We start from the raw sequence: 12,199 nt of genomic DNA, 5'->3' as shown, positions 1-12,199 counted from the left end.
TTTCTAACCATTTCTAGTTATCGGAGATGTTTTGGAGCCTTGAGGATTAATTTCCTACAAAACAAAACAACCTATAACAGAGAGTATCAATACTCATGTTAAGAGTATCAGTACTTTTGTAATATTTAAATAAATTAAATTTCAATCATGTTCTTTCGATCCTCTCATTTACTAGTCATGGCAAGGGTCTTTGCAATTTATCGAAATTGTCAGCAAAATACAAACTTAAATTCAGAAAGAAATATATTTTTTTGTAAAATCACCTTATGGGGAAATCTGTATGTTGGTATTATACAATAATAATTTAAGTGACAACATAAAATTGTCAATTCTCGAGTGAATAAAATTTGTCACTTTCAGAACCCCACGTCACGTGTTCTTAATTAATATTTAAGTAGATAAATATAGATTAAGATCAATCATTATCAAATAATAACCTATAAAATCAAGATTGAAATGAATGAACATCAAGAGAATCAGGAAATTCACAAAGAAAATTTTAAAAGGGGCATCCGGTTGGACTTATTACCAAACAGGTCATTTTGATCATTAATTTTGGTGGATTCGATTCCATAGCCTTTTACTTCCAGCTCTCCTCTACAAAATGGTACCTACATTCATAAAAATAACGAATGGATCATTTCAACCGAGAAAGATTGCCTCCAGAAATTTAATCCTCTGTCCAAGAATTGGTTTCGAGAAACAAATTACACCGCACAAAACTGCGCCACCTGTTCCCCTAGACGGTAATGAGTCCATCTTGCTTCATTTTGATGAGACTGCTTTCGATGTTGCGGAGAACTGGTTTATAGCTGTGGCATTTTGAATGAAGTTAGCGTCTAATAATCTTGTCGGAGATGCATTCATAAGTCATTAGGAAGAGTGAGAAAATATCTTACAGGCGTGCAAGACTGTTATATGCTTGCGTCGCTTGTTGGAGACATGCTGAAAGTTGCATTACTTCGGCTGATAGTGAATCTGCTCTGCTCTGTTCTTGCACAAGTTGTCCCTGGAAAAGAAATGTTGCACAGTCGAGGATATACTATTATTTGAAAGTAAAAAGTCTATCGGAAGGGGAAATAGTAAGTCATGAATTTTCCTTTCATAACCTTGAGGGAGAGAATTTCAGTTGTATTTGCCTGTGAATCAGTTTCAGTAGCCCCGCCTTTATGGACCCCTAAGGAACCATTTTTAGACAGCAAATTAGACTGTTCTGCTCTCAAGTTATCTAGAACTCTACGAAGCTCTTCATTTTGCCTAAGACAGTCTTTAACCTGCAAAATCTCGATGTTTATCAATCAAATAACGCATACAGTAGCAATACTGATTGAAAACCAGACTAAAAGGGATTTATGTTGTTTATAGGAAAGTTTCTGGAAATAATTTTGCATAGATCCTGCAGATTCTACGACTGATTTTTACCTGATTCTCCCACTGCTTTGCTATGGCCACTGCCTCTTGATACGAGGACGAGAGATTAGTGTTTTCCTCAAAGAGCCTTTCGATCTCCATAGATTGGTTATCAATCTGTCAATGCAAAAAAGAGATTTTTCCTTAACATGAACTGTAGTTTACATTTCCAACACACGGGACTCGAGGAAAGGCTGTACCTCCTCTAGAAGTTTCTGTCTACTATTTTCAAGCCTCTCCACCGCTACAGCCATATCATGTAGCTGTCTCTCGAATTTTTCTCTGTCTTCCTGTGCAGTAGAAAAAAGAGTAACCTTGATGAAGCATAAGCCTCTTTGAAAATGAATCTATTATTAACAAATTATATGATGAAAAACCACGTTTTATTCAGAAGCTGATCAGAAGTAGGAAAAAAAAGATGAAACAAGAAGGTAAAAATTTTCCAATCATGGAAACAACATAAGGAGAAGAATTCTCCATTTGGGGTGAAGGGGGGGGTACATAACCAGCATGCAGCTGCATATAAGCTATTATAACACAAGATGCTACAATTTATCACGAGAATCATCGCCCTAAAACATTTCCTCAACATGTTAAAGGAACCCACTTACCGCGGACAATTCTTTGTGTGTTGCTTTCTCTGAGACAACTTCTGATTTCTCTGATAACAAGAAATCAATAATAATAAGAGACAACAGAATTGCTTGCAAAAGTGTAGTGAAACAGGGTTACTTATGTTTTATAGGGAAGTAATATTCATGCATCATAGAATAAAATATAGGTAAAATATGATAAAAGGAATGGAAATTAGAAGGGTATATTTAAATTTTATCAAGTTAGATGCATAAACATGTATAGATGTATACATGCAATATATTATTAAAAAAACCGTTGACATTAATTGTTGTCCATGAAAACCTTTTGAGTAAATAGTAATTACCTGAACCCCTTTTGGACATAGAAGTAAGTCTTTCTTCCAGTTCCTGCTTTCCTGATGTCAGGGCAGAAACCCGAGCTTGCTCCTCTGCTAATTGCTGTCGCTCTTGCTGCCTCAACAATGACTCTTTCTGTAATTCAGATACCACCATGAGAGCTCTACAGAGAAACACTTCAAAAGGGACAATGAAACACAAACTAAGTTCATTAGAACCTGTAATTCAGACTTTAATCTAGCCAACTCATTTTCTAATGCTTGTATTTGATCTGGTGAACTCCCCATGTCATTTATTCCACTAAATGAATTGTTGATCAATTGTTGCTGCATCGAGTTGAGTTCAGCTCTCAAGGCAGCTGCATCTTCCTCAGCCTAAAGCAAAACAAACAGATAAGATGAAACCCAAGTCGCTTTCATGTATCAAGAGACTGCTTACTTACTCTGTATTGCTCATCTTCTGCCTCTTTCAGGCGTTTCTTGAGCATGCGAAGTTGGGCTGAGAGGTCCTCCTATACTAAGACAATGACTGTGTAAGCAAAGCATAAAAAGCACAAGTAAGAGATTTCGTATAACAAAAATTTGAGGAAAGGCGCATACCCGAGCAACAACAGCAGCATCTTTCTCCATAGCAACATCTTTCAGAACCTTTCTTAGAGATGGCACAGTGTTTTGTTCCTGTAAATGAAAATAAGTAAACCAGAGAGAAAAATTACTTTCCAAATTTTTAACCCATACCATAGTCCTGAAGTTGAGTTATGAATAGAAAGAACACAAATCAACCATTAGTGAATGAACTTGTAAACAAGGAATGACGTCTTAAAGGCTTCTCCCTCTAAAGCCTAGGAAAGATGTAATTTGCAAAATATATAACTAGTAACCCCTGATATGAAAATATTGAAGTGCCTCAACTCACCAGCTCATTGAACCGTGTTTGCAGTGTTTCATGCTCGACTTCCTTAGCTTGAACCTGAACCAAGAAAATAACAAGTTCACATAGTTGCAGGCTTCCAATAGCTTAGTTTAGCTCTAATCCCAACATAAGACCTAATATAAAAGCAATATGATAATAGTACCTTCACAGATAATATCTTGTTATTTTCTTCTAATTCAGCATTTTTCTTCTGCAAGTCCTTCAGCTGAGATACTAAACCACTAACATCCGCCTGCAGTAGCAATTGAACAGCATGATAATCAGAAAGTTCAATATAATAATATCATGCAGAAAGCCCCTTACTTCAATTCAACCAGAATTTTTAACATACTCTCAATTCAACCAGAATTTTTAACATCTCTATGAGAATCTAAGCCTAAGCTTCTATGACATTCAGAATTACTAAAATTACACACGAAAAATAAAAATTAAAACATAAAATTAATTTCCCCTTCTATATTTAAGCGACCGAACAGACAATCAAGGGTAAATAAAAACCGAGGAAAACTTATGTAGTTGTTTTCAGCCAACAACTCAACATATTCAATATTTAAAAAAAATCCAAAAAAACGACAGAAAATACCTCAGAGAGTCGATTATCGCTTCCCGATTTCTCCATGACAGGAACATCTGCAAAGCATAAAAAATTAATAGAAAATTTTTAACAAATTAGAATCCTATTTCAAAAAAAAGTTTCGAAAAATGGAATAAAAACGAGAAAGGAGAGACCGGCTGAAATTGGAGCTTGGACGAGATCGGATCCAGATGAAGCTTTGCTGATTCTTTCGGCTGCTCTCTTTTGACGAATCTCCTCCAGCTATTCAAAATCATCCCAAAATCAAAACTCAAAAAATAAAATTAAATAAATACAATCAAACCTAGGAATTATATTAAAACGAAATTCGATTAAAAAGAAAATAAACAACAAAATCTTGGTACAAATTCTTCTTACCGTCCGTCGACCGAGTGAAGCATGATGAGCGTTCATCGTTAAAAGTAAGAAAGGTAGAGAATTACAATGAAGTTTTCTTCTTCCCTTTTTTTTATTTTCCTTTGATTGCAGATAATTATTTATATGAACTGATTTTCTAACAGTTCTTACAAATAATACATATATTATATAATTAAGAGATACTAGTTTGGGACTCGAGGCGCTGATCTTCGCCGGAGTCCTAATTTCTCCTCGCCCAAAGCCTCCAAACAATGGCAAAAAAAATCAATAAATAAATACTTAAATTTCAAAACCATATAACTGAATCCTTAATTTCCTTTTATGAAAACCTGAATTCTTAAATTAAATCTATAAACCATGAATATCATATCAATTAGATATTTCGTCAAATTAACAACTACTAGGTTGGCCATTATCAACTCATAATACATAGATCAAATTTTTTAAATTTATGTCCACTAAATTGTGTCCATTATTGATTTTTTAAAACTTATAATTTTTAAATTTTAATTATAATTATTTTAAATATTTTAAAAAATTAAATTTATAAAATATATATTTAAAAATTACTTGATTTAAAATTTTTAAAATATATTTTTATATTTTCGTTAATAATAATTTTAAATAATAATGAGTTAAAATTTAAAAAAAAATTAACAGTAAACAGGTCTAACGAGATAAAAATATGATATATGAGATAATTTTTTACGTATCATGATTCATATTAACTGAAATATATAACATACACTATAAAATTAATATGAAATAAATCAAAATTCAGTTAATTGTTTCTTAATTTCTGTGATGCATCAATATCCATGTTTATAATTAAAAGTATAATAATAGTAGTATATAATTAAAACTCTGAACTCATATATAATTAAAAGGGTAAACTACGCCAATGGTTATTAGTGTTAGGGTAAATGTTTGTTTTTACCACTAATGTTTAAAAAGTCACAAAGCGATCACTAACGTTATCGTTTGTTACAAAATGATTACTCGACATTAATAGCCATTAATAGGTGTGACGAAAAATACAACTGGACCGTTATCTGTTCAGTTGGATCGTTGATCGTTGTAGCTAGACCATTTTGGTAGGCTTTTCTTCTTCTTCAACTCGTTCCCCATCTTCTTCTTCTTTTCTTCTTATTTCTTTCTCTTCACTTTTCTTCTCCTCGCCACTTCAATGGAATATGTCCCATTCCTTCATCACTAAAGCTCTTCAATTCTGGCCAAACGCCTTCACGAAACAAAACCGATCAACATCACATTACCACCAAAACATGTCAATAGTGTAACCATTTGTGAAGAAGAAAAAAATGAAGAAGAAGATGGGGTTGGGTTGAAGAAGAAAAAGAGTCGTTGTTTTTCCTCTGAATTTCGATGAGAAATCTGAACATTCCAACGTCAAGAAACACCATCTACCACCACGACCAACAACTCATCTTGACTTTGATGATCATAAAAAACTTTTCGCTTCGACTTCGACGTTGAAGCATTTACGTTCATCGGTCAACCTCGGGTTGGCTTCCAATGAGACGTTCGTCGATTTTCGCTACATGGGTTATGAATTCTCGCCTCATCAAAACTTCTTTTCTACATGATATCATATTGAAAATCGTTAAACTCACGTTCTTTGAAAATTTTTGCGTTGATGAAACCCCGACGGAGGTGTAGAGTGCTTGAAGAAAACCAGGAGGCTGGTTTACGAGGCATGCTAGTTTATGCGATCAAACATACGACCGATAACGCTGGTTGTGATCAGAATTTCGAGGGTTTTTTTACAGAGTATTGAATTCGCCAAGTCCCTTTCACCTTCATCTGTAAGTCGTTTTTCAAATTTCATTACCTGGGTCATTAAGTTTTCATTTATTTATTTTTTCAGAAATTTAAAACGATGAACATTATGAAATCGGTCATTAATTTTTTTCCAGAAACATGGGGAATGATTGTGGTGGTTTTTACATATGTTTTCAAAGATTTCTTCAATAATTGTATTTAATTGCTTTAGTTGAACATAGACAAGAAAATTACAGAAAATCAGATGGGAAATGTTCAGGGGGAAAAAGGATAAAAGTGAAAAATGGGTAATGCTTTAGTCAAGAATAAAAGGGAAGAAGAAGAAAAGGAGAAGATGATGGGGAACGAGTTGAAGAATAAGAAGAACCGGTCAAAATGGTCCAGTTGTGGTAGTCAACGATCCAACTCAGCATATAACAGTTCAACTAATTTTCTGTCACGTTTATTAACGATTGTTAACGTTGAGTGACCATTTTGTAACAAACGATAACGTTGGTGACCGATTTGTAATTTTTTAAACATCAATAGTAAAAACAAACATTTACCCTAACATTAATGACTATTGGTGTAGTTTACCCTAATAAAAAATGTACCTTCCAAATGCTCTTTCCCCTTTTTGAATATCCGAAAAAACACTAATTCTTTCAAAATATGTTTTCACATTTTTTTTCCTTAAAACGTTCTTAAAAGTTCTTTTAAAAAATTTTCTCGGGGTAAAAAATGAAGTGAGGTAAGACTATATTTATAAGAGAGAAAATACATATTTTGTATAATTATTACATCAAGTGAACTTTAAGTAAAAATTATATTATATTTTGAAATTAACTTAGCACGTCATTAAACTAAAGAGAACTAATATTTTAATAATTAAAATATAATAAATTGATTTTTTAAAATTATTTATCAAAATTAAACAAAATTAAAATGAAAGTGATCATTCTTATAAGGATAAACTACACATTTGGTAACTGAATTTTATTCCATCACTTATTTCATTCGTCGTACTTTCAATTTTTTTCAATTTACTCACTGAATTTTATAGATTGAATTTTTTGTCACTCCACCGTTAAATAAATAATGGTGGTATGACATGATCTTATTTTAATCAAAATGACATCGTTTTAGTTTAAAATTTAATTTTTCTAGGAATTTAAAACGACATCGTTTTGATGTAAATTGTCATTCATAACATTGTTTAATTGTGGAGTGACAAAAAAATTCTATCTATAAAGTTCAGTGAATAAATTTAAAAAATTTTAAAAGCAGAGTGACAAAAAAAATTTATATATAAAATTTAGTAAATAAATTAAAAATGAAAAGTACAATGAATCAAATAAGAGAGTAAAGTTAGTTGCCAAACACATAATTTAAGCTTCTTACTGAATAGTATTTTTCCCTTTTGTTTATAAGTTAAAAGTATTAAAATTACAATGCAAAGTTTTGATTTTGAGACTTTCTTACTGAGAAGGAATTTATATGCAAAAAAAAAAAAAAAAACACACAAGGGGGCCATGAATAGAGCCCAGATTCCTTTTGATAGTCTGTACTCATCATCTCGTGGCCTTTGCTTCTCTCAGTATTCACTCTCCAAAAGATTTTATTACATTGTTCTTAAAACAACATTGTGGAGTGGACATCGCTTGCTTCTTTTCACTTCCAACCTCTCCATGGCTGCCAACCTATTATAATAATATCGTCTCAAATATTCAAAACATAACTATTCAGTAAGTATAATGTGATAAAACCATTCAAAGATTATGAAGTTTCTCCTTCTGATATTTCATATTCGATGTCAAATCTTTTTAAAGAGATGGAAGATGATACATGCACCACAAGACTCACATAAAAAAAAGATGGATTATTGATGAGAGTTTAATATTACATATTTTTATTATTATTTACCTCTCATTTATCGTTTTGATATTACTTATTTATCTTTATTTTGAGTTTATTTTGGATAGGAACTTCATTGGATTAATTATCCTAAAAAACTAGTAGATTTCGACAGTCCATTCAGTATCTTATAGAAGACAAGCAAAACTTCATTGAATATTTAATTTGGAATTTACTTGGGACAAGGTTATCCAGAAGATGAAGAATAATTCAACCAGAGGACTTAAATTTATCTTTTGTGATAAACATTTTTAATTTAGGATTTTTAGTTTGATTATTCTATTATTATTTTATTTAAAAATTAGTTATTTTATTATAATTCTTTTTAGGATTTTTAGTTTGATTATTTTAGGAATGAGTTATTTTATTTGCTTAGAACTCTCATGTTATAAATACCCCTTAAGTTCAACAGTTGAAACTCATATTGAAATTTATTTTCCTTTGTTGTTTATTGAAGTTCTATTTTTCTTTCAATTCCATATTTCTTTATTTTCTTTCATTATTTTCTTTTCACAATGCTAAATATGATCTAATTCATGCTTGACTAAACTTCTACTTAGCCAAAGTTTTTTGCAAAACTCAATTTAATTAGAGAAAATTGAATTCTGATCTTCATACCTTCAGATCGTATTCTTAATTATCTAAAAACTGGGAATGACAATCGATCATTCTCTTAAAAATTATTACATCTTCAACTCAAAAGGTGCACGTTGATTTGAAGATTGTTTTTCTTGAAGTTTGGAAGTCGGATCGGTTGATCATAATTCAACTTTATGTGAACAAACTTAGCGGTAGTCTGGTAAGGGGATCAAGATCGAATTCAATTTTCGCTGAGATGCTATAACTCGAGTCGAGCTTTTCTAGAATTTAAAGTCATTTTGGATCTACTACGATAGATGTGGCTAGACTAACAATGATCGGATTTCGGAGATAGACTTGGAAATTTTGATTAATCAGAGATAAGAGTTAGCTGCAGAGGTTAGGCCTTGTTGACTGTAACCGACATACATCACAAAGGAAATATTTTATTTCGATGATCGATCAAAATTGAGGATAAGCAAAGCCTGATTCTATGTCATTAGAATCTACTGAAGCTTGAGAAAACATGTCAAAATTGCATGCTTGATTCATAGGTATAAACAAGCTCAATTCAAAAGTAAAAACTGGGATGAGAAATGCAAGCCAAGATGAAGCCCACGTGATACCATAAGATAACAGTCAAACAAGATCGAAAACCAATAAAGCTCGTCTCTTTGCCAGTCTACCGAATTTAGCAAAAGAAACCAATGGATATTCCAAAGAAAAAAAAAGACGGGATGCAAAAACCAAAGTTATGTTGAGAGAGATGGATGACGATGAAATTCATTAAAAGTTCTTACCTTGCTCAGAAATCTGCAGAAATCAAAATACGGTGACACGAAGAATCCTGAACTCTGACGATGGAAAAAGACATCAAATTCTGAACAGAAGGATATATGATCATGAATGAGAAAGAATCCAGAAAAGATTGAATTCTCTATAACCAAAAGTTAGACCCATCGCCGTTATGACAACCAAAAACAACCTCAATGACAGCATGAACGAGCGATTCAGAAGACGTGTCCTTTTTATCAATTATTAGGAAAATAAAGAAGGTGATTAAGGAAATATACTAATAAACGTAGGAAAAGAGTGTTGGAATCTAGTGGGATGATTGTAGCAAACAAAAAGAGAAAAAAAAAAACAAACAAGGAAGTGCAAGGGAGTCGGAAACTGGGAAGAGATCAGTCTCTTTTGCAGGACGGAGAAAATTTGTATGATTTGATAAATGCATTTTAACCGTCTCATCTCGACCCAAAAGAAAACAACGTTACAAACTAGGGTAGTTTTAGTATAGGGAATATTTTATTTTGCTGTTAAAAATAAATAAAATTATTGATATAATATTTTTTATTTTTTAATATTAATGTGATATTATTTATGATGATACATCAATATCATTATTAATATTTTAATAACATGATATTAAAAATGAAATATAAACTAAACATTAAGTATAACATTTTTAACAAAAAAAAATTAGATATTAAAATGAAATAAAAATAATATTTTATGTACTAAACATATAATTATATTTTTAAATTATCTTAATATTTTATTAATGTAGACACTTAATTTTGTCCACCTAAGTTAATATTATTACATAATATTATAAATTATAATATATGTAAATTTACATTTCATTTTTATTTTTTACAGGGCCTAAATACAGATGAAAAATATGCCCAGGGGCTCAAGTCACACGCAGCCCAACGGAGCAAACCCTAGTTTCTCCTCACCCTATTTCCAAGCAGCGCCGCGCAGCAGCCCCAACAGCCCGAGTCTGTCACCGGATTTTTCAGCCTTCAACACCGTGTTTCAACGAGGACTCCAACAACCCGAGTTCCATGTCGGTTTCCTCGGACAAAATAGCAAACAAGCCACCAGTTTAGTTCGATTAGGACTCCGAAAATAGGCTAAAAATAAGGATTTGTAAACCCTATAAATGGCATATAATCGAACACACAAGAGGACTAGAGAGATTATACGCAAAAATACCTACGAAACTAGAGAGAAAATACAAAAGTTTTTGAAACTTTTTGTACAACTTTCGAAGAGAAATACAAGGTAAAGGTCGTACCTTTTTCGGATTTATGCTTGCATGTAGTTTTCTTTGTCCTTTGGCTTTGAAAATAAACAAAAAAAAAACGATTTTGCCGATGAACATGGGGGGCTTGTCAGATCTTTCGCGTTAGACCTAGTCCCCCGAGGCTCGTTTTTAACAAAACCGATTTGATTTTTTAAAAGAAGAAAAGGAAAGCTTTTTAAAAATAAAAAAAATTAAGCCGCCGATGACCGGCGAGGCGGCGCGGTGCCAGATTCTGGGTTCACATGAACCCCATAGCGGCGTGTTCATCCTTTTAGATGAACACTTGAGAGGAAATATGAGAGGGGAAGGATGATTTCACGCGTGAAGAAGAGAAATGAAGCTATTAAAATATTTTTTGACTTAAATACATGATCCATAGATCACTGCTGACCTGCGTGTTGACCCGATGGGTATCCTTGACCCGCGTGTTTTGGCTTAATAAAAGGGTAAACTGTGCTTTGGTCCCCCATATTTCTCTCAAATTTATTATGCCCCATAAATATGATTTTCCACGTTAATTTGCTTCCAATTTGGCCACCCGATTAACGTTCATTTCAATCTGGTCCTTTTTATTATTTTTACTTTATTTATTTCTTTTATTTTTTTTATTAATATCATTATTATATTTCTTTTTATCCTACTTATTTACATATGTATATAGTTTTCTATTATTTCTGTTTATTTATATATGTATCTTTATTTTGCTTTTACATAGTATTTATCTTTATTATTTTTCTTATTTTTTTAGATACCATATATTGTTATATATTCTTTTCTTTTTGTTATTTTTTTATTTGTTTTATTCTTGTTTTATTTTAGTTTCATTTTTATTTTTATTTTTATTGTTTTCTTTTTTTCCTTTGACATATTTTTACTTATGTTACCATTGTGCATATTTTGCTTATTTTATTTCTACTCTATTTTTTTTCTTTTATGTTTTGTTTATCATTCGCATATGTACATACTTTTTATCTTAATTCGGCTCTGAACCTCACTATAAATCTAATATCGCTATCTTTTTAAGGGTACGTTTTCAAAACTATCTAAGGTAAGTAATTTGGATCATATTTTTACCTTTTAATTTTAAATTACAATTTTTCTTAATTTAATACAATTGGAAATTGCGTAGTACCGAAAGGGCAGTTCAAGGGTGCTAACCCTTCCTTGATTGTAACCGACTCCCGAATCCGACACATCTTTGGAAAGACGTAGATCAGGTAAGAAATATGGTATCTGATCAACCTATTTGTTTAAAAATAAATGATCGGTGGCGACTCCAATTCATTTAATCCAAGTCGAAGCCCAATTCTGGGCCCAACCGAAAGATGGTTCCGACATCTTGGCGACTTCGCTGGGGACAGGTAAGTGAGTCAAGCTAAGATAATTTCCAATTGTCTGTTTAACGAAAAGGGTAAGTTTAAATTTTAAGCTAACCATTTTCTAATGATTTCAGCCTTCCGAGCTTGTTTTTCACTTAAGGCTCTAAACCTGAGCTTTGAACCCTATTTAAGTGGGGTGAAAGCGACGTCTTCGTGTGAATTTATTCACCGCGCAGGCCTAACAAGTAGCCTTCGAGATTCATATATCTTATGTCTTCGTGTGAATTTATTC

General features: G+C 32.1%; 1 protein-coding gene across 2 annotated transcripts; it reads right to left on the bottom strand.

Moving 5' to 3' along the window:
• Positions 1–337: 337 nt before the first annotated feature.
• On the bottom strand, positions 338–4,443 carry LOC120182943 (autophagy-related protein 23-like). 2 transcript variants are annotated; one of them, XM_039187757.1, is made up of 16 exons: positions 4,228–4,443; positions 4,005–4,092; positions 3,859–3,905; positions 3,418–3,507; positions 3,258–3,311; positions 2,942–3,019; positions 2,785–2,853; positions 2,561–2,716; positions 2,351–2,477; positions 2,022–2,071; positions 1,611–1,700; positions 1,423–1,527; positions 1,110–1,274; positions 900–1,009; positions 712–812; positions 338–611 (listed from the first exon to the last, which is right to left on the bottom strand). In XM_039187757.1, exons 1-15 carry the CDS (start codon positions 4,261–4,263, stop codon positions 740–742), a joined length of 1,338 nt encoding a protein of 445 aa, XP_039043688.1. In that variant the 5' UTR covers positions 4,264–4,443; the 3' UTR covers positions 338–611; positions 712–739. The 2 variants fall into 2 exon arrangements, with proteins under 2 accessions (XP_039043688.1, XP_039043689.1); XM_039187758.1 differs by having other exon boundaries at positions 732–812.
• Positions 4,444–12,199: the final 7,756 nt, after the last annotated feature.

This window comes from Hibiscus syriacus, unplaced genomic scaffold (assembly GCF_006381635.1).
Source record: "Hibiscus syriacus cultivar Baekdansim isolate YM2019G1 unplaced genomic scaffold, ASM638163v2 tig00112738_pilon, whole genome shotgun sequence".
Lineage (NCBI taxonomy): Eukaryota > Viridiplantae > Streptophyta > Magnoliopsida > Malvales > Malvaceae > Hibiscus > Hibiscus syriacus.
This window is presented reverse-complemented; position numbering and strand designations above follow the sequence as displayed.